General features: G+C 51.3%; 1 protein-coding gene across 4 annotated transcripts in view; it reads right to left on the reverse strand.

Moving 5' to 3' along the window:
- Positions 1–21515, reverse strand: part of LOC116955925 (vang-like protein 1) — a 39386-nt gene that overhangs the window by 12975 nt on the left and 4896 nt on the right. The window contains exons 2-4 of one of the 4 annotated variants that reach the window (XM_076053721.1): positions 2264–2350; positions 1937–2104; positions 1397–1562 (exon numbers count right to left, since the gene is read on the reverse strand). In XM_076053721.1, coding sequence (XP_075909836.1) covers positions 1397–1562; positions 1937–2007 — 237 coding nt within the window. In that variant the 5' untranslated portion in view covers positions 2008–2104; positions 2264–2350. The remainder of the gene's footprint in view (positions 1–1396; positions 1563–1936; positions 2105–2263; positions 2351–21515) is intronic. The other 3 variants (XM_076053723.1, XM_076053720.1, XM_076053722.1) reach the window with 3 other exon arrangements.

Raw genomic sequence — 21515 nt, forward strand, 5'->3', positions numbered from 1 at the left:
GTGTCTGTGTTGAGGCTACTACTGCGTGTCTGTGTTGAGGCTACTATTGCCTGCCTGTGTTGAGGCTACTACTGAGTGTCTGTGTTGAGGCTGCTACTGCGTGTCTGTGTTGAGGCTACTACTGTGTGTCTGTGTTGAGGCTACTACTGAGTGTCTGTGTTGAGGCTACTACTGAGTGTCTGTGTTGAGGCAACCACTGAGTGTCTGTGTTGAGGCTACTACTGAGTGTCTGTGTTGAGGCTACTACTGAGTGTATGTCTGGAGGCTGCTGCGTGTGCGTGTTGAGGCTACTACTGCGTGTCTGTGTTGAGGCTGCTACTGCGTGTCTGTGTTGAGGCTACTACTGAGTGTCTGTGTTGAGGCTACTACTGAGTGTCTGTGTTGAGGCTACTACTGAGTGTCTGTGTTGAGGCTGCTACTGCGTGTGCGTGTTGAGGCTACTACTGAGTGTATGTCTGGAGGCTGCTGCGTGTCTGTGTTGAGGCTACTGCATGTCTGTGTTGAGGCTTACTGCGTGTCTGCGTTGAGGCTTACTGCGTGTCTGTGTTGAGGCTACTGCTGAGTGTCTGTGTTGAGGCTACTACTGAGTGTCTGTGTTGAGGCTACTACTGAGTGTCTGTGTTGAGGCTACTACTGAGTGTCTGTGTTGAGGCTACTACTGAGTGTCTGTGTTGAGGCTACTACTGAGTGTCTGTGTTGAGGCTACTACTGAGTGTCTGTGTTGAGGCTACTACTGAGTGTCCGTGTTGAGGCAACCACTGAGTGTCTGTGTCGAGGCTACTTTCAGGCTACTGCGTGTTCAGGCTACTGCACATGTGTGTGTTTCAGGCTACTGCACATGTGTGTGTTTCAGGTTACTGCACGTGTGTGTGTTTCAGGTTACTGCACGTGTGTGTTTCAGGCTACTGCACGTGTGTGTGTTGCAGGCTACTGCACATGTGTGTGTTTCAGGCTACTGCACGTGTGTGTGTTTCAGGCTACTGCACGTGTGTGTGTGTTTCAGGCTACTGCGTGTTCAGGCTACTGCACGTGTGTGTGTTTCAGGCTACTGCACGTGTGTGTGTTTCAGGTTACTGCACGTGTGTGTTTCAGGCTACTGCACGTGTGTGTGTGTGTTTCAGGCTACTGCACTTGTGTGTGTTAAAGGCTACTGCACGTTTGTGTGTTTCGGGTTACTGCACGTGTGTGTGTTTCAGGCTACTGCGTGTTCAGGCTACTGCACGTGTGCGTGTTTCAGGCTACTGCACGTGTGTGTGTCTCAGGCTACTGCACGTGTGTGTGTTTCAGGTTACTGCATGTTCAGGCTACTGCACGTGTGCGTTTCAGGCTACTGCGTGTTCAGGCCGACGCTGTGCGTTGGGCCTTGCTCGTGTGCTCCTCGAGGTGCGTGCAGGACCTGAGGTAAAATCTCGACCTGAATAACATCCTCGGCGGGACGGCTGCTGCCGTCCTTGTCGATTAGCGCCTCGGCGGCCTGGCCCCCGCTAGGCATGTGAATTGTCACAGACTTGTCCCCTCGGCCGCTGCCCTCGCGACCACGGTGCTTGTGCCGGTTCCGGTCACTGGCGGCAGGGAGGAGAGGGGGGAGCGAGGAGGGTAGATGCCACCACCGTCACGACAGCAGCACAACACACACGCAGAGCAACACAGCGACACACACGGCAACTCATCATCCTCCTCCCCATCATCATCCTCGCACCCTCATCATCCTCATCACCCACGGCAACGCTCTCTTATCGCTTGGCGACTAACACCGTGTAACTTGTGCATCTTTCACTCAACCCCTGAATCCCCACTGAATAAATGCTCGTTGTTATAACGCCACTTTCCCCACAGAGCGGCGTCCTTCAGCAACGGCAACTACTGCCGCGCTGCGGGAGAACAGGACCGTCCGTACAAACTCCCCCGGCCGGGAGCCGGCCGCCCACGTCGTTACCGTTGATGCCTGGAGCCCCGCGAGTACCCGGAGCTGTAGGAGTATCCCGAGAACTGCGACTCCGTGTCCATGGCGACCGCGTTGCCCTAGCGACCGGGCTGCCTGGCGATGGTCGCGTCCGTCGCAGGAGACGAGGGAGGCGGCGATGTTCCGACGTCGCTCGCAGCCCTGCGAACGCGGACACAGCCCACCCAACGTGAGTGCGGCTGGTTACGCGGGGCGGGACCGCACGCACGCAGCAGCAGCGGAACATCGCGCAACTCCCCCCCCACCTCCCCCTCCGACGTAAAAAATTTGCCACGACCCTCCTGTAAAAGAAGTCTTAACTCAGCGAGGCTTTCCTGGGAATTATTTTCCAAGTACAACGCGAGTAGAGTCTCGTTCTCCGACAACGCGGCAGGTAGTAGTTGCGTTCTTGAAGGACACAGCGTCATGGGAAAAAAATTGCATTATTAATAATCATTATCTATTTATAGAAAAAATAAAAAAATTGTCCGTTTGTCGCTTTGTGGCTTAAGCCCCGTCGTGAGCAAGCGACATTACTTTTTCACATCCGTAAACTTTTAATAAGTTTCATTAGCGATTTCGCGCTACATCTTTATTTATTTATTCATGACGCGTGCACGACCAACTCACGCACCTTTGGTGGGGGGGACGGCCCATGCCAAGTCGCACGCCTTCGGTGGTGTCCCCCCCACCCCGATGCGTGCAGTTACTAATATATACAGTCGCTAGATGCTACCACTATAGGCCGTAGATATTACTGCAGAGCGGCCTGGGAGATCGTGGCTGGGGGGGGGGGGGGGGGTCAGGGTTAGCAGCCCAGCCCCAGCCTGCCAAGGTGCCACCTCGGCCGGCTGGACAATCTAGGCGAGGCCGGAGGCTCTGCACGGGACTAGGCCTCACCACGCCACTCTGTCAGGTGAGTACTTTGTGCTATAGAGTCGATAAATAACTGCTATAGTCAGCATGTACTACTGTAGTGATAGCAGGTACCACCAGTCGGTATGCACTGCTGTAATCATAGCAGGTACCACCACAGTACGCACTGCTGTATAGATTTTTAAGAGTAGTTTTGAAATATTTTTTTGGCCCGGGCAACGCCGTGTATTATAAGCTAGTTATTTATATGGGGGGGTTAAGCACAGTACAGCTATAACACGCAAAATGGGTAACGCAGGGCCCAAACAAAGACCGAGGCGCATGGGTAGCGTCTAGAGCAGTGTGGTTCTCTTAACCTGGGGTGCATCATGCCAACCCCTGGAGGTGCGAGATGCCCCTTCTGGGGAGTAGCGAGACACGGCCAGATTCATTTAGAAGGTAAATCATCGAAAACACAAATTAAGCCACGCGCAGCAGCGTAAGTTACAACTTACTTTAATTCATCAAGCCCCGATGTATTTATTCACAATATACATCGTTTTAAAGATTGAGAACCAAAGGGCGGTGCAGGCTGCAGCAAAGGTTACGAACCACTGCTCTAGAAGCATCCAGCAGCCTCCCAACGACTCGTGTGGCGATGACGCTACACCGGGGAGGCAGCCGTGCTACGACCGCCGCTTATTCCTGCGGAGTTCCGCTCGCTCGATGGCCGTGTGCATACCCACTTCGCGTCCGCGCTATAAAAACAACACGTCGTCTATAATGCACCCATCCGTCGCGCTGTATCCAACGGGCGTCGTGGAAACACTCGCCGCAGAGGAGGACGGACTGTACGACGACGAAAACAAAAATAATGAACGCCCCCCCCCACCCCACTGAAATTTACATTGGAGAATGGCCCTGCAGACTTTGTGTGAACTAGTCAATTCTCCCCCACCCCCCCAAGTGGAACGTGAGAGGGGGGGGGGAGGTGGATGGGTGGGCTCTGGTTGTTTGTTGTTAAGGTTACAGGGCAGGCGAGCTCGCTGGCCCCGGGGTGGCACAAAGTTCACAGCCGCTGAATCGGCACCACCGGCTGGGATCCTGGGTTCGAGTCCAGGTGTCAACCACCGCATGGGTGCTGCGGTTGCGAGATGTTAACTACCTCGCCCGGTGTACAAGAGGTCGTGGGTTCCATCCAGACCCTGACGCCTGCTGTATGTTCAGAGTTTGCGTGTCTCTCTCCAGGTTCTTAGAATCAACAACATGCGTTTTAGAGTGTTTGACCGCTATAAATTCCCACGTGATGATGACGATGAGCCACTTCGTTGAGCTGTCATTTGTGATCGCCAGGTCGGCTCTGAAATTAAGCTACATAGCTCAGCAGGACTTACCTGGTAAAATAAACAGTAACGTGATTAAATCACCGGGATCTCAGGTGTAGCGAGTTCATTACAAAAGGCGAACAACAAAGCTCGGGGTGAGCAGCTCCATCATGGGGCCTTTTCTTGCCATTATCAAAATACAGGAATAGGTTTTACCCTTTCTGGCAATAAAACCAGAGGACGCCAAAAGGTCGAACACTGTTTGAGACTAGGCTCTAAAGAAAGCCGTCTCTGGTCTGGACTGATCCGTTTCAAAGACAATGCATCATATACTACGAGAGCATGTTTTTGTTTGCATGTTCACCACAAGCATGCGTGTTTAATGCAGACATGATTCCTTGCAAAAAGGTTTCCGTTTGGTGTTTTAACATCGTAAAGCCTCCTCTTTTAGCGCCACAAAGGCAAAAACCTATTCATACAAATACATCCAGTCTGTTCTCCTGCAACGTGGCGGTGGTAGTAGCTGCGTTCCTGAAGGACAACGAGATGCATAGCGCAGGGCCTGATCAAAGACAGAGATGCCATGTGGGTAGCGTCTAGACCAGTGTGGTTCTTCTTAATTTGGGCTGCACACAACCCCTGGGGGCACGTCCAGATTTATTTTTGAAGGTCATAGAAAAACACAAATTAAGCTACGGGCAACGTAAGGCAACAACTTACTTTGTTTCATCAAAAAACCTATGTCGTTATTAACATTGTACATTTTTTTTTGTAACGACTGAGGACCCAAGGTTGTGGGCAAGGCTGCAGTAAAGGTCACGAACCACCAGCGGAGAAGCATCCAGCAGCATCCCAACGCCTTGTGCGGTGGTGACGCTACGCCGAGGCAGCCGTGTTACGACCGTCGCCTATTCCTGCTCGCACCGCGGCGGAGTTCCGTTCGCACCGTTGCGCCGCATCACAATTCGTAATCCGCGTCATTAACAAAAAATGCGCTCCCCCACGATACGTTCACGGCGTTGTGTCCAATCCGCGTTGTGAAAACCACACGCGGCGCTATGGGAGAACACGACCGCGCGTACATCGGTGGCCGCCATCTTATGACGGAAGAAGCGGTAAAAAAAACAAAAGAAAAAAATATACAAAATCGGAAATCAAGCAGGAGATACGCTCTCACCACGGCTACTCACGGCACCCACAGAGTAATAATAACAATGGCAGCTTGTAACGCGACACCGCAGGGAAGTCGCTCACTCTCACACATGCAGAGAGAGAGAGAGAAAACGCCTCTCTAGAGATGCGAGGAGGAACCAAAGACCAGCGGGGGAAAGGCAGCCCCCAGCAGGGAGCCGGTGCCAGCAACTGCCCAAGCTCCGCAGTCCTCTACGTACCAAGGCGTTTTCGGCCAGAGCAGCCCGGACAGAAAAACCTACACGTGCGAAGAGGGAGAAACGCTATATCCCAGACAAGACGGAACGGGCACATTTTATCTATGACCGCCTTCTGGCGAGGCCAGGATTACAGATCTTCCCCGACGCCCACTGCTGGACATCTGTGGAAAAAAAAACATCTCTATAGCACGAGAGATTCTAGCGCTATAGAGATGATAGTGCTATAGAGATGCTAGTGCTATAGAGATGATAGTGCTATAGAGATGCTAGTGCTATAGAGATGCTAGTGCTATGTCCTCTTCTTCTCCCCGTGTGCAGATAATACTGACTATTAAATGTAGGGTATGGAGTAGACACTACCGACTATTATACGTAGGGTGTGTAGTAGATACTACAAACTCCATTGTATGTAGGGTGTGTAGTAGATACTGACTCTATTGTATGTAGGGTGTGTAGGTATATATGCCTACATAAGAAAAAAAATGTGGGGGGTGGTAGTGAAATTTTTGGAACCCTGTTGGATCAACTTTTTACCCCCACATCTGGGGCAGGAGCCCTCTTCCTGTAACTTAAATCTTGACTTAAAGCTTTCGTGACTGCAGGAATTCATATTCTTTGGGTCTTTCGGTAAAGCCACGTAGATAGAGAAAAAATAATCAGAGTAATAACAATATCACCCAAAGAATATGAATTGCTGTAACTTGTTGATTCAGGCCTTTTAAAAGGCTCTCTTATAATTTACTTGACGGACACGCTGGGCTTCAAAAACCCGATTACTCGAGAATAATAATCATAATGATTATGACGTTTACAATGCGCCAGATTCTACAGACGAGAGGTGTGGAGCCAAGCTCGGGGGCTGCTCGAGAGCCCTGAGACCCAGACACAGATTTGAGAGAGGCCTTCAGACGTTCCTTGAAAGCTCCAAGTGCATTCGACAGTGCGGATGTGCAGAGGGGATATGGAGAGAGAGTTACAACACCGAGGGGCCGATGGCGGTGGAGAACCGAAGTGAAGCTGCAACAGTGCAGTGTATAGTGTAGTGTACAGTATAGTGTAGTGTGTAGTGTAGTGTGTAGTTTTGTGTGTAGTGTAGTGTATAGTGTACAGTGTGGTGTAGTGTACTAGTACAGCACTAGTGTATAGTGTACAGTATAGTGTAGTGTGTAGTGTAGTGTGTAGTGTAGTGTATAGTGTACAGTGTAGTGTGTAGTGTACTACTACAGCCTAGTGTATAGTGTAGTGTAAAGTGTAGTGTATAGTGTAGTGTATAGTAGTGGCCTAGTCTCCCCCCCCCACCCCCCAAGTGGCAGACATTAGCACCTGGTCTGCAATTGGATGCGAGGCTGCCCAGTAAGCGGGGCTGGGACGATGATCTCTTCTGCTGTGCCATCTCCACCTGTGTAATCTGCGGTGACATTTTGACAATAAACCCACTAATTACAGGTATCCATTACCCTTCATACGACTACATTAACCACCCCCCACCCCACCTGGTCTTCGCACCTGATAGGCTCATAAGTGACAACATCACCACCCTCCTCTACTTAAGACCGAAACAGGAGGGGAAGATTTCTCCACGACAACTCTGACCGTCGCCTGCATGAAGCCGGTTGATGTTCTTGTTGTAATTACCGGCGAAACTTCACGGCCACCCGAATTGAAAACGGCCGTAGTGGGCTTAACTCTCCAACGCACACAACCGGTTGGTGCTGAACCAGTAACCAATTGCGACGTTTTGTTCACGTGACAAACCCTGCATTCCCAGGTCGAGGCTTCGGTCTCATGGGTGACTGAGATTTCTCCCTGTGTCGCCCCCCAGGCGACGAAACGCTCTTCCACGAGACATCAGGATGTCCGAGTCCGTGGGATCAATTTTTCAAATGCATCTAAAAAAAACGACTTATATACGCTCCGCTTATTAAACTTTTAGTTCATTCAGTAAACGGATTCTTTCAAATGTATTTATTATATAATTATTTTCATGCAGAGTGTCTGCTGCTGCTGCTGCTGCGTCCTGAACATCGCTTTGAGATCCTTGATGCACAGCCGCTATATAGATGGAATTATTATTATCATTACTAACCACGCATTTTTATATTTGTGTGATCTAACTCAAGAAAAAATCCATCTACGATGGATGATATTGGTGGCGAAAGCCTCCTCCCTCCTACTAAACTTCCACAACGTGTTAAACCGTGAATTTATATAATTTGGAAGATTTGGAGCCCCTCTCCCCACCCCGGCGACACCGGCACACAAACTGCCGACTCGCTTCTCACGGCTTCGTAGGGAATCTGTAACAACCCCGCCGTGAAGCAGATGGGCGCGTGGTATTTCTATGGTTTATACGCCACGGTGACGAGATGTTAACTACCTCGCCCGGGACACAGGAGGTCGTGGGTTCGATCCTAACTATGGCAATGCTTCTATAGTTGGAGGTGGCATCTCTCTCTCTCTCCTACCCATGGTCGCGTGGTTTGTTTTTTCTCCGGGTTCTCCCATTTTTCCCTGCACATTTAGAATCAACGTCACCGCGTTTTAGAGTAATTGGCTGCTATAAATTTCCACGTGATGACGATAAGCCACTTCGCAGAGCTATAATTTGTGGCCAGGCCGCTTCTGCAAAAGAGCTACAAAGCTCATTAGGGCCTCATCTGGTAAAATTGGTTAGTTTATCCACAAAGACAAAGTTCTCCCATATAGCTTTAAGAGGCTATTTGGGCAAGTTTCCTTAGCGAGCGCCCATATGAACGCCAGCATGGTAAATGATACAGAGGGGTAAAAGTCAGCACCACACCCGGCTGCCTTTTTCTCCCCAGTGGCGATGTTTACCACATAGCACCAGGTACTGATTTGAGGCAGAGTCGACCTAGGGGAGGACCCAGGACCAGGTCAGATAATCGTCACCGTTATTGGCCGCGAACGGGAATTCAACTCGGTTCTCGGTTCGCCAGGTTCGTACCGCAACGCGCCAACCACGACACTGCCGCTCCTCAGTTCAACCATAAGCAACAAAGCCCCACCCCCCCCCACCCCCCCCCGTGCCTAAACAGACTGTTGGGGCAAGTGCTGTTCGCGAGCAGCACCTACGAAGTCCGGAACCGCACACGAGGGGGTGGGTGGCCAGCACCACGTCCGGCAGCCTTTGTCTTAGCAGTGGCGATGCTTACGACACACACCGCACCCGGCGCTCACTTGAGGTCGAGTCGACCGGGCGGGAACCGAACCTCGGGTCGCCGGGCTCGTAGCGAAGCACGCCAACCGCCAACGCTACGGCTCCCCGGTTCATCCGCAGCACCGCCACACGATGGGTATCAAGTGGATGGGCCAAGTGAGAATTTAGGATGCCAAGGAGGCAGTTGCCCTCTGGATGAAACCGAGCCCATGGAGCTGCCCAAACAATGAAAGAACAGAAGAAAGAACAAAAAAAACGGGCAGCCCGAACGTGCGAAGGGGGGGGGAAGAGAGGCGAGGGCCACGGGGGCTCCCCGCCAGCGCTGGCACCGCGACCACTGCCCCCATTGTGAAGGCGACGGTGATTTACCTCTCTTCTTCCCGCCCAGCACCCGCAAACGCGCCATTGTCAGCAGGCCCCAAGTGGCTCGTAAGCCAAGGCGGGTGGGTGGGGGGAGGGTTGGCGATTTGGTCAGTACCACCTGGGGTATTCTAGTGTCCACCATCACGGGCAGTGTCCACCACCATGGGCAGTGTCCACCATAGGAAGTCTACATCATGGGCAGTGTCCACCATCATGGGAAGTGTCCACCATGGGAAGTCGACACCATAGGAAGTCTACACCATGGCCAATGCCCACCATGATGAGCAGTCCAATCCAGCCAGTGTCCACCACTAAATGGAAACAAGTGCTTGTACTACGAACAGACTGGGCCACTGCCACAGCAATGTGGAATTTCCACCACTGACCGAGGAGGGGGGGGGGGGCAGTTAATCGATGAAGCCAAGACGTCTGCAAGTCGCAGGGTGTGGTGTGGGCCGTCCCATTCACCGCCAAACTTCAGAACGTGCAAGCCGGTTTGCCATAAATTTTATTTAGAGAGGGGTGTAGTAGCAGCGGCGGCGGCAGCGCCGCGGTTTTTAAAAAACGCCGCGGAGAACCGGAGCGGGACGGCCGCCGCCACTGTACGGTAGCGGGCGCCAGACTGGTGCCACACGCCCCCTCCCACCACCGCTAAGCCTTGTGGGAGCCTCGGTACCTCTTCCGAATTGGAAACGTACCGGTGTAGTTCTTTTATTTCAGTTTTTCTCCCGCTCCCGTGATGCAACACGTACACACGCGGACCACTGGCATGGAACTGTACGTGTACGTACACAAAAACGGAATGGTCGGCGGGAAAGGTTTAAATACCGCGGTGTGCATCGACCGTGGCAAGCCACTCAACGACAGCTGGTTCCAGACTGGTCCCACACACGGGCGCCCTCCCACCGCCACGTGGCCTTGTGGAAGCGTCGGGGTTACGTCTCTCCGACTTAGAAGGCATTCGACTTGACAACGTACCGTTGTAGTTATTTTAATTTTTTAATTTTTTCTCCCGACTCCGTTCCGTCATCGATGACGTACGCTGCGAGCAGTGTCGCACGCAGCGCCCCGCCATCGGAACGGAAACCGACGGACAGTGCACGTACATCGGAGTGGGTCAAAATAGCGCTGGAGCGTGTTCAATAACAATTCTAAGTCTTCTCGCCGTCCGCTTTCACGGTGGACACTGAAGAGGATTCCGTGGTACGGGGAGGGAGGGAGGCAGGGAGGGAGGCGGGGAGGGAGGGAGGGAGGCGGGGAGGGAGGGAGGAAGGGAGGGGCGTGCGCTAAGATCCCGGTCAAAATTGAAAAAAATTTTAATCGTACCCGCAAATTACTCAATAACCGGGAAAACGCGCAGCAACGTCAACCCTCCCCCCCCCGCCCACCCCACATACTGCGAGAATACCGCAGGCTGTAATTTGCCTCTGAAACAGGAGCACCACCTTCCAGCCATCCTTGGCGCTATGACAAGGGATCGTGCGCAACCACAATCACAAAGGAGAGCCATTTGGTATTTTTTTTTACCTCCTCCAATGAATTCGGTACACAACAAAAAAAGAGACTCGAAGACTCGACCGTTCAGGAGCAAACGCGGCGTCAACAACGCCCGCACCGCGCAGCCAGCTTTGCCGAAAGCCTGCGCCGGACAGCTTCGGGGCGGCGTACGGGAGATCGAAACCGAGCTCGCGCTTTCCGGAGCGGCCGTCGCGTTGCGGCTCCTTGCCGCCGCGGTTTCACCCCGGACCGGCGGGCTCCGTTGGGGCGACGTTGCGGCGACGTTGCGGCGACGTTGCGGCGACGTTGCTCGCGATGCCGAGTGCAGAAATGCGCGGGGGGGGCTGCTGGCCGCAACGACGGCGAGGGGGCTATGGGGGGGGAGAGCGCTCGCCTGGTTTTGTCATTCCCCTCCGCTGCAAGAGCGCATGACTAGTGCGGCGTTTGTACGTTGAACTTCTTTCGCGCCGCACGTAGCCGACCATGTGTGTATGAATGTTCAACTTCTTTCGCTGTAGCCCGATGATGCTCGTTGTAATTGCTGGCGAAACGATTTGCTCTCCAACACACCGGTGTGCTGTACTCGTAACGAATCGGCACGTCCTGTTTACATGACAAACCTTAAAAATTTGGTGGCGGTTTGCGCGACACAATTATATTTATGCGATCTAAGCCAAACAACCTATATTATTGATGACATTGGTCGAAAACCTACATGTTAGAAACCGATCAAAAACAATAAACTATTTTTTTTATTTTACCAGATAAGGCTATGTAACGCTTTTTCATAAGCAACTTGGCCAAATATGATAGCTCAACCAAGTGGCTTATCATCGTGTGGACATTTATGGCAGCCAAATAATCTAAACGAACGTTTCTAAACGTGTTTAGTTTGCCGTCCTTCCTCCCGCACCTCCGATTAGCACGGTTGGCTACGTACGGTGCGAAAGAAGTTGAACATACGTACATGCTGGGTTCAATTGCAGGTTTTATCCACGTGCGATTAAACCGGGTTCTCAAGAGTAGCAAATTAACTACCTATACTAACAACAACTAAAGATTGTTTTTTGTAACACCAGGTAAGGCCCACAGCCGAGCGATACAGCTATTTTTCAGAAGCGACCCGGCCATCACAGATGATAGCTCATCGAAGTGGCTTAACGAGTGGAAATTTATAGCAGAAGCCAAACTAGTCTAAAACGCGTAATGTTGATTCTGAATGTGGAGGGGGGGGGGGGGGAAAATCCAAGGACCCGGATAAAAATCCACGCGACCACAGGGAGAGAGGCAAACTCCAAATATACAGCAGGCGTCAGGGTTGGGGTCGAACCCATGACCTCCTGCATACCAGGCGAGGTAGCCTGGATTAGACGTCATTTCTGTAAGCGTAGTTGCTGGACAGAGAGACACACTCTCCGGATTTGACTTTAGAACCCCGTGATGACGTTGACGCTCCGTGACTTTTTAAAAAGCATGACAAATTGGCGATCCGTTACAAATCGAATCGTCCTGCCAGCAGCCCGTCTTGTGCAAACACAACTTGTGACGTGCGTGTGCTATTAAACTGATATTCCGGTGAATGTTTCACTAATGCACATAAAGGGGTCCCATTCGTGTTGGCTGAGTCACGCGCAAAAATACAAACAGTGACAAAGATCCCCCGTGTAGCCCTTAGACTGTTGGGACAAGTGCTGTTAAGCGAGCACCGATGAAGAGCGGAACGGCACACGAGGGGGGGTGTGGGTGGCCAGCACCACGACCGGCCGCCTTTGTCTTCCCAGTGGCGTGTTCCATAGCGCAGTGTGCCAACCGTTGCACTACCGCTTCCAAGTTCATCCACAGCAACAGAGACAAAGTCCCACCCCCCGTGTAGCCAAACACAGTCCACAAGAGAGACACAATCCAATACAGCTAACTAAGACATACCATCACACATTCACTCAACACACACACACAGAAGCCAACACACACACACTCCACACAACACACACAATCCAATACAGCTAACTAAGACAAACCATCCCACGTAACCCTCCAGACACACGCAGAAGCCAACAACACCCATGCAAAAAAATTACACACACACAGTCACCCAAAAGACACAGTGCACAGTCCAAAACAGGCAGATAACCACGGCGAGGACACAGGCACAAGCGGGAACCCACACCCAGGTTGTAGTGGGGGGGGGGGGCGTCTAAAGAGGCCTCGAGAGAACGCGGCTGAGCCGAGGAGGAGTGTGTGGGGAACCGAACCCCACGTGCATTATGCGCTCGCACAATGCCGAGCCGCCTGGGCGTTAAGGAAACCTCCCTTTTATTTGCGCGGTGAAAGGGCCCCGGGGCCGACGGATGGGCTGCCTTACCCCCCCCCCATCCTGCCACCCCATCCCCCCCCCATCACCCCCCTCCATCACCTCTCCATCGGCTCGAAGCTACCCCGTGCGAGTGGGAGGTCTGGGAGCATCGCGCTTTGTTAAGCTCTCCCCGCCCTGCAACCCACCCCCCAGTCTCCCACCCGGCCACACCGCCCCCAACACTCCTATCACACCGCACCAACCCCACGCCCCACACCACACCATCCCCAGACCACACCATCCCCACCAACCACACACACCATCCCCACTAACCACCCCACACCACACCAACTCCACGCCACGTCCCACACCAACCCCACAACCCCACACCAACCCCACTCCAACCCCACACCAACCCCACTCCCCACACCAACCCCACGTCCCCCACTCCCCACACCAACCCCACTCCCCACACGAACCCCACTCCAACCCCACTCCCCACACGAACCCCACTCCAACCCCACACCAACCCCACGTTCCACACCAACCCCACGTCCCACTCCAACCCCACGTTCCACACCAACCCCACGTCCCACTCCAACCCCACACCAACCCCACGTTCCACACCAACCCCACGTTCCACACCAACCCCACGTCGCACACCAACCCCACGTCCCACACAACCCCCACACAAAACACCGAGAGAAGAGCGATTGTGTCCGGGCGACACGCACACAATGACCCACACAGGGGGCGGGGGACGACAATGACGGGAGCCAACCTCACGCACACACACCACGCAGGCACAAACGTTGGAGCATAAGCATGCATGAGCGTAGAGCCAGAGTTCTAGAGGACAACAAAGACAAAGATCCCCCGTATAGCCTTGAACAAACTGCTTAGCGAGCAGCGGCGATGAAAGCTCGCACTGCGGCGCACGAGGGGGCGGGTGGCCAGCACCAACCCCCGGCAGCCTTCGTCTCCCCAGTGGCGATGGTTTTAACAAAACCGCACCAGGTACTCATTTGAGGGCGAGTCGACCGGTGTTGGACGCGAGCGGGAATCGAACCCGGGTCGCCGGGTTTTTGGCGCAGCGGATCGCTGACCCCGTGTGGAGTACAGACAAACGCAGATTGATGTACCAGCACGCACGTGTAGGAATATGCAGGCAGGCAGGCATACACACACACACACACGCGCGCGCGCGAACAAATGCATAGGCATAGAGGAACACATGTGAGCATGCATTAAGCACACGCCGGCAGATGCCACCAAAAGCATAGAGGAACACGGAGGTGCTCACTCGCACACACGCACAGAGCCATGCATAATAATCAGTGGCTAGCATGGAGGACAACAGAAACAAAGAAAGGCACACACACACGCGCATGCACAAGCAAAAGAGGAAGAGACGAACAACAACGGCGAACACGATGATGCATGCTGGGGCATAAATATACACGCGTACAACGACCACGCGCGCACACGCACAGATGCATGCATAAGCATCGAGGAACATATGACGGTGACGATGAATGATGATAATGATTAAGATGCAAGTCATGATGATGACGATAGTGACGATGGCCAGAACTTAAAAACTCAGAGCCTTGCGACCGTGTGGACGAGTGCTCTGCACAGTGTCTGTGCCACCACAGCCGGATTTCGGCGCAACGCCCGTCAATGATGAATCAACACTCATTCCGGCAGGGAGAGAGAGGCCACCGAGGTCTGTCCGCCTTGTTACAGAGAACACCACACAGATGATGCACGCTGGAGCATAAAATAACGCGCATACAAAGAACACACACACAGATGCATGAGCATCGATGAACACATGATGGTGAGGTTGAATGATGACAATGATGACGACGACGATGATGATGACGACGATGACCAGGACTTTAAACTCGATCTGCCTTGTTACAGAGAAGCACGCGACGCCCATTCTATAGAAACACCGCAAGCGAGGCCCAAGGCCACACACCAATGCACGTCTCTCCCCCTTCGCGAATACGATTTGATTATTCGCGATTTCATTCACCGGCGTGAGGCCCGCCGACCGTGGCCACGCCACCAAAACTACGATGGGCCGTGTTGGTGAACCACCGTCGTCTGCGCCCCTCCAAAGGGAGGAAGAGCAAAGCGGTAAGAGACTCCGGAATTCCTTCTCGGTCGCGGCCCACGGAGCTCGGCGCTGGCACCTAGCTTCTGAACACTGCCCACGTGCAAGATGGTAAGGGCTACGGAGATATAGGGAGGCCCAGAGAGACCCAAGAAAAACGCATGCAGGTGAACCCCTCTTGTTAACGACCACGCCTGTTAACGACTAATCGCTTAACGACGGTCCTCCATAGAGCCCAATTTGTAGTGTAGTGTATATAGTAGTGTAGTGTATATAGTATTGTAGTGTAGTCTATATAGCAGTGCATTGTAGTCTATATAACAGTGCATTGTAGTGTATATAGCAGTGCATTGTAGTGTATAGTAGTGTAGTGTAATCTATAAAGTAGTGTAGTCTATATAGTAGTGTAGTGTAGTCTATATAGTAGTGTATTGTAGTGTAAATAGCAGCGTATTGTAGTGTATATAGTAGTGTATTGTAGTGTATATAGTATTGTAGTGTATATAGTATTGTAGTGTATATAGTATTGTAGTGTATATAGTATTGTAGTTTATATAGTAGTGTACTGTAGTCTATATAGTATTGTAGTGTATATAGCAGTGTATTGTTGTGTATATAGTAGTGTATTGTAGTGTATTGCAGTGTGTATAGTAGTGTATTGTAGTGTATTGCAGTGTGTATAGTAGTGTAGTGTATATAGGAGCCTTTAACGTGTATTTCCTATACTCGCTTAACGACCAGTTCCGTGGAACCAATTACCCTCGTTAAGAGGAGGGGGTTCTCTACTGTGTACACACTCATGACAACTATTTAAAACTATTGTTATTTTACCAGGTAAGGCCCACCGAGCGACGCAACGCTTTTTCAGAAGCGACCTGGCCACAAATGATAGCTCAACGAAGTGGCTTATCATCACGTGGACATTTATAGCAGCCAAACACCCTAAAACGCGTGACACTGATTCTAAATGTGGAGGGAAAAACCTGGAAGAAAACCCACACGACCACGGGCAGAGACATGCAAACTCCAACGATACAGCAGGCGTCAGGGTCGGGATCGAATCCACGACCTCCTGCATACCAGGCGAGGTAGTTAACATCTAGCCAGGGAGAAATAGAGACACATAGCGATACAAAATTACGTGAAATACAAGCCAAGCGTGGACAAGAAACCCAAACGGTGGACCATATCGTAAACCACTGTTCCTTCTACCGGGGAATACTCTCTGGCTAGCACACCTCAAAACACGTTGTCATGTAGCTTTTGAACATGTCGCCAGACGCAAAGGACAGAGAACCACGCAGCGCCGAATGCCGGCGGTGGGCAACCGTTGCGCACAATGCCATCGTCGCGAATCAAGACCCTCCAAAATCGAGGATCCAACCAAATGCAGCCCGCAGGGAAGCTCCCCATGCCTCCCATTCCATCCGACCTGGCCATGGCAGGCGCAATCACCCGTCCCACAAATCATCGTCGGTCGTCATCACCACGATCCGTGGGGGTAGACAGCCCCGTAGTAGCAGTCAGTGGCGTCCACTGCAACATTTTGTCATTTGTTTGTTTCCACTTTCCTCTCACTCTGTCTTGTAGTGGCAGTGTGCTCAAGCAGTGGCATCACCACGGCACCTCTGCCTGGCTGTGTGCATGTCAAGGCCACGCGGACGTGTCGAGCGGTGCCGTAGGGTTGACCGAGCGAGATGACCTCTCCCCACAACACGCTGTTATTAAGACAGTGTTCGTTCAAAGAGCTTACGACGTGTGTGTGTGTGTGATCAGTGCAGTGCTTTTGTGGTGGAATGGACCCCGGGACTTCCGATTAGGAAGGTTGGCTATGTACGGTGCAAAAGATATTCAACGTACATAAGAGGGCACGGTAAAACTCACTCGACTATACACTCATGGCTGTAAGTAACGAGGACTCGCCATTTTCGTAGGAATGGATTCCAAAGTGAGTTTAATGTACGTACGTTTAATTTATTTCGCACCATACGTAGCCAACTGTGCTAATCGGAGGTGCGGGGGGAAGGCCAACAAACTCGCACAAAGTCGTTCTAAATAAATTCGTTTTAAATCTATAAGATCTAAAAGTGCATAGTTCTAGTGACTTCCGATTATATAGGAAGAACGTTCCAGACGGCTGCAGAAGTGGATCCGAAAGAGCCGCACAATGATGCGTTTTTATTTGATGGCCAGCCAAACGCCGCCACTGCGAGGGTGACCGGAGTTCGCGTGGCCGAGGGTTTACGCTCCTTAACGAGATCGGCAAGCGAGGTATCGTGGTTCATTTGTGGCGAGCGCTTTGCGTGTGACGAGATGGAACGGCAATACCGCATGCTCAGGAAGTGGATGTCAATGTCGAGGTCCGTTAGCCACGAGGAGGGCTTCAGGCAAGAGTGGCGGCTATTCCTCCATCTCAAGGGGCGCAGGCCACAGCGAGCGATTTACCCTGTGAACCATAGTTTTGGTTGCACGGTGACAGTCTCACCGTGGATCGTCTGAAATTTCCCATTTATTAAGGAGATATGCGCATCGGCCTGCTGATCCATAATAAAGGGGTTTTTTTGGGTTAGATCGCGGAAATATATAAATGTGTCGTTAAACCCGCCACCAGCCGACAGACAATTATTAAAGTTTTGTCACGTAAACAAAACATGCCAATTAATTACCGTACTTGTACGGCACACCGGTGTGTTGGAGAGCAAATTCACAACATTAACAATCCGAGTACGACCTTCCGCCAGTAATTACGACCGGCATCATCATGCGGACAGCTGCCAGATTTGTGGAGAAATCCTCCTCCTGTTTCGTTCCTTAAATAGAGGGGATAGATGTGATCACGTCACTCGTGAGCCCTTCACGTGCGAAGGGGGGGCGGGATTCATGAATGAATTAAAATAACAATGGGCATCCATTACCGTTGATGTTCCGATGCGGTTGATGGTTACGCGCCAGTGCCATCGAGGAGGACGAGTGTCGAAGGCAGGTGGTGTGTGTGTAATGTGTTTGGATCTAGACCAAGGTGTTTTTATTCTGGATGTCCACGATGAGCCACTGTGTTCGCCAGCGTTCTTATTCTGGATCTGGGTGACATTATAAGGCGATGGTGCTTGCCAGGCAGAATGACCAGGAAACAGCGAGTCAGGCCGACTTGTCAGGAAAACAAAACAAAGTCTATCGGGGAAAACAAAGAGTTCAAGACACTTTTATTTGTATCTCTCCCCCTATGAACGCGTTCAGGGTTTTTCTGTTTCATTTGGGAGACTATATGGAGATGCTCGTTGCAAATGTAAACGATCGCCCTACTCAACGGGGCTCTCAGATGTTTACAAGCAATCTATTTTATGTGCCGCGTGTACATTTGGAATCTTGTCGAAAGACGGGAAGGGGTGGGGAGATGCTTGGCAACGTAGAGCGCACGCAAGCCGATGACATCGTACAGACTAAACAAGAACGTGTAAGCGAGCTATAGGCATGACACATCACAGCTCTGAGAGATGATGGCTGATGGGCAAGAGTAACACTGGACTGGCATGCCAAATAATATTTGGAGTTTGTGCGTCTCTCTCTCTCTCTCCCCGTGATCGCATGGATTTTTATCTGGGTCCTCCGCATTTTTTCCCGCCACGTTTAGAAACGGTCACGTGTTTGATAGTGATTGACTACAATACATTTTCACTTGATAAGCCACTTTGTTGCGCTATCATTTGTGGCCAGGTCGCTTCTGAAAAAAGGGGCTAGAGAGCTCAGTGGGCTTTACATGGCAAAATAAAAAAGTTCGTAAAAAATAATGCAAAGTTGATGATGGAATGTATGTTTAATTCCTTTAGAGCCGCAAACAGTGTCGTATGCAAATGTCGTCTCTGCTATTTGATTAAAGGATTGGTGAACGTTAACATTTTCAAAAGGGCACCACACCACTAGCCTGCTCCCCCATCACCCCCCTTCCCAAAACTCAGAAAAATAATCAATCACAACGTCCATTCTCAGCCTGATTTTTTCCAATGTATTACTGGTCTCTTAGTGCTTAGAGAAAGGCAGACTGCACGATGTACGTACGTATGCATGTTGAAATTCTTTCACACCGTACGTAGCCAACCGTGCTAATCGGAGGTGCGGGAAATAACAAATCACACAACAATAACGCAACTAAAAAACAAAGCCAAAGATAAACCATGTAGCCTTTAACAGGCTGTCGAGGCAAGTGTTATTACCGAGCACCTACGATGGCCGGCACGTACGCATATAGAACGTCTTTCGCACCGTACGGAGGCAACCGTGCTCATCGGAGGCGCAGAGCTCAGATAATACGCCACTGTTATTGGTCACGAGTGGGAATGGAACTTGGGTAAGCCGGGTTCATAGCGCAATGCACTGACCACTGCTCTACTGCTGCCCACGACAGATAATACAGCGGGGGGGAGGGGGGCATATGCGTCTAATAATCCTAAGAATACAGTGCTTGTAAACAAAGGTGATGACAATTTCAGTGTCCATATGAAATCAAATGCACCACTTGCCTAACATTCATTCGTAAGAACAAGGTCTGATTAAAAGTTAACTATTTTTTTTATTTTACCAGGTGAGGCCCGCTGAGCTGTATAGTTTTTTCATAAGCGACCTGGCTATCACAAATGACAGCTCAACGAAGTGGCCTATCACGTGGAAATGTATAGTAGCAGCCAAATAACTCTGAGTGCACGTCCCTTACGAATGTGGAGGGAAAAACCGCAGGACCCGGAGAAAAATCCACGCGATCACGGGGATAGAGAGAACAGGAAAACTCCAAATATACAGCAGGCATCTGGGCTGGGATCGAACCCACGACCTCCTGCATACCAGATGAGGTAGTTAACATCTCGTCACTGTGATGATGAGAAAGACACGCAAACTCTAAATATACAACAGGCGTCCGGGCCGGGATCGAACCCACGACCTCCTGCATACCAGACGAGGTAGTTAACATCTCCTCGCCACCGCGGTGGTATTTTAATTTTGCACACCGAACACTTACGGTTCGTCATAACTCCAGGCTAAACTGAAGAGGCCCTGAGTCAGCGGTGGAAATTACACGGTCCTTGCGACAGTCGCTCCGAACAAACGGCCCGTGGCGTCCCACTAACCGCAAAGCGGCAGCGCAGTTTATCGACCTTCTTGGGGGGATGATCACCCAAGTGGACCCCACACCCAGGTTTGAACTCTTGACCTTTTGACTTGGGAGTCAAGCACTCTGCGCGTGGGACCACAGATGCTCCCCGCACGCGCGGGCAATTGTACCGCGTTATATTCACCAACAACAGCGCGCGCATCGATTCCTCCTCTCATGTTGGGGATAAACCGCCAAGCAGGGGACGGGCCGTCTCGTCTCATCCACGCCGTTCAAACACCGCGCATGCTGCGGCGTCACGGCAAACTCACCAATTAAAAATTAGTTATCGTTTTTACTTTACCAGTTTGCACATCCCGATTGGCACGGTTGGCTATGTATGGTGCGAAAGAAGTTCAGCCCAAATGATAGCTCAAATGAAGCGGCTTAAATTATGTGGAAATTTAAAGCGGTCAAATATTCTAAAACGCACGTCGATTCTAAATGTGCAGGAAAAAAATTGGAAAACCCAGGGAAAAATCCACTCGACCACGGGGAGAAAGACGCGCAAACTCGAAACATACGGCAGGCGTCTGGTCCGGGATCGAACAAACGGCCTCCTGTATACCAGGCGAGGAAGTTAACATCTCCTAGCCACCCACCCTAGGTCACAACACCACTTCTCGTTGCGCTTTGCCCCCCCCATACACTCGTCCACTTTGGAAATCCCTCCCACAGCCTCCTTCCCACCTCCAAGTTCTTTAAATAATAACAACCTTACTCAATTCAAGCGATCTATCAACTCTTACCCATTACACCTACAACAGCAGCCGCTGTTTGTTTCTGGACGTTTGGCGTTTTGGGTCTCGCGGCTTGAACTCAACAATCACAATTTATTTAAATAAATACAAAATTCAGAATCCAAACGATTATCTTTCTTTTGTAAATCAAGCTTACAATCATTGTCACGTCCAACAATTTACGTCCAACAATTACAGCCCTGACTTTACCCCCCAAAAAAGCCTGGCAGAGTCTCAAGATTCCTTCTCTGGACGCTTCTGCATTGCCATACTGGGCCGCTTAGTTGTATTTTAAATAACGAGCATATTGGCATTGGGATAAAACGGGAGGCCACAGAGGCATCCCCACCATGCATGTGAGGGGAATCACACTACCGACATCCGCAGAGACAGGTCAGCGACCCAGGTTAAGTGATTAAATCAATAATTACAGTTCCACCGTGAAGCATTTGAGCCTAGAAAACTTCAAACGCGCTGCATATAAACAACGTCAAGAGGACTTCTGTAAATGTAGACGGATTTTAATTTAGGCAGCGGGGCGATTTGCGTGCACCCGTCCTGTGAGCCCGGCGACCCGAGTTCGATCACGAGCCACGGGCAACATCGGTGGCGAGTGAAACACGGGGCGGTCCGCGTTCCTCCTCTGCCCTCGCAACTGTGCAA

The sequence above is a fragment of the Petromyzon marinus genome, chromosome 62 (genome assembly GCF_048934315.1).
Source record: "Petromyzon marinus isolate PM22_M1 ecotype Great Lakes invasive population chromosome 62, UKy_Petmar_22M1.pri1.0, whole genome shotgun sequence".
Taxonomy (NCBI): Eukaryota; Metazoa; Chordata; class Hyperoartia; order Petromyzontiformes; family Petromyzontidae; genus Petromyzon; species Petromyzon marinus.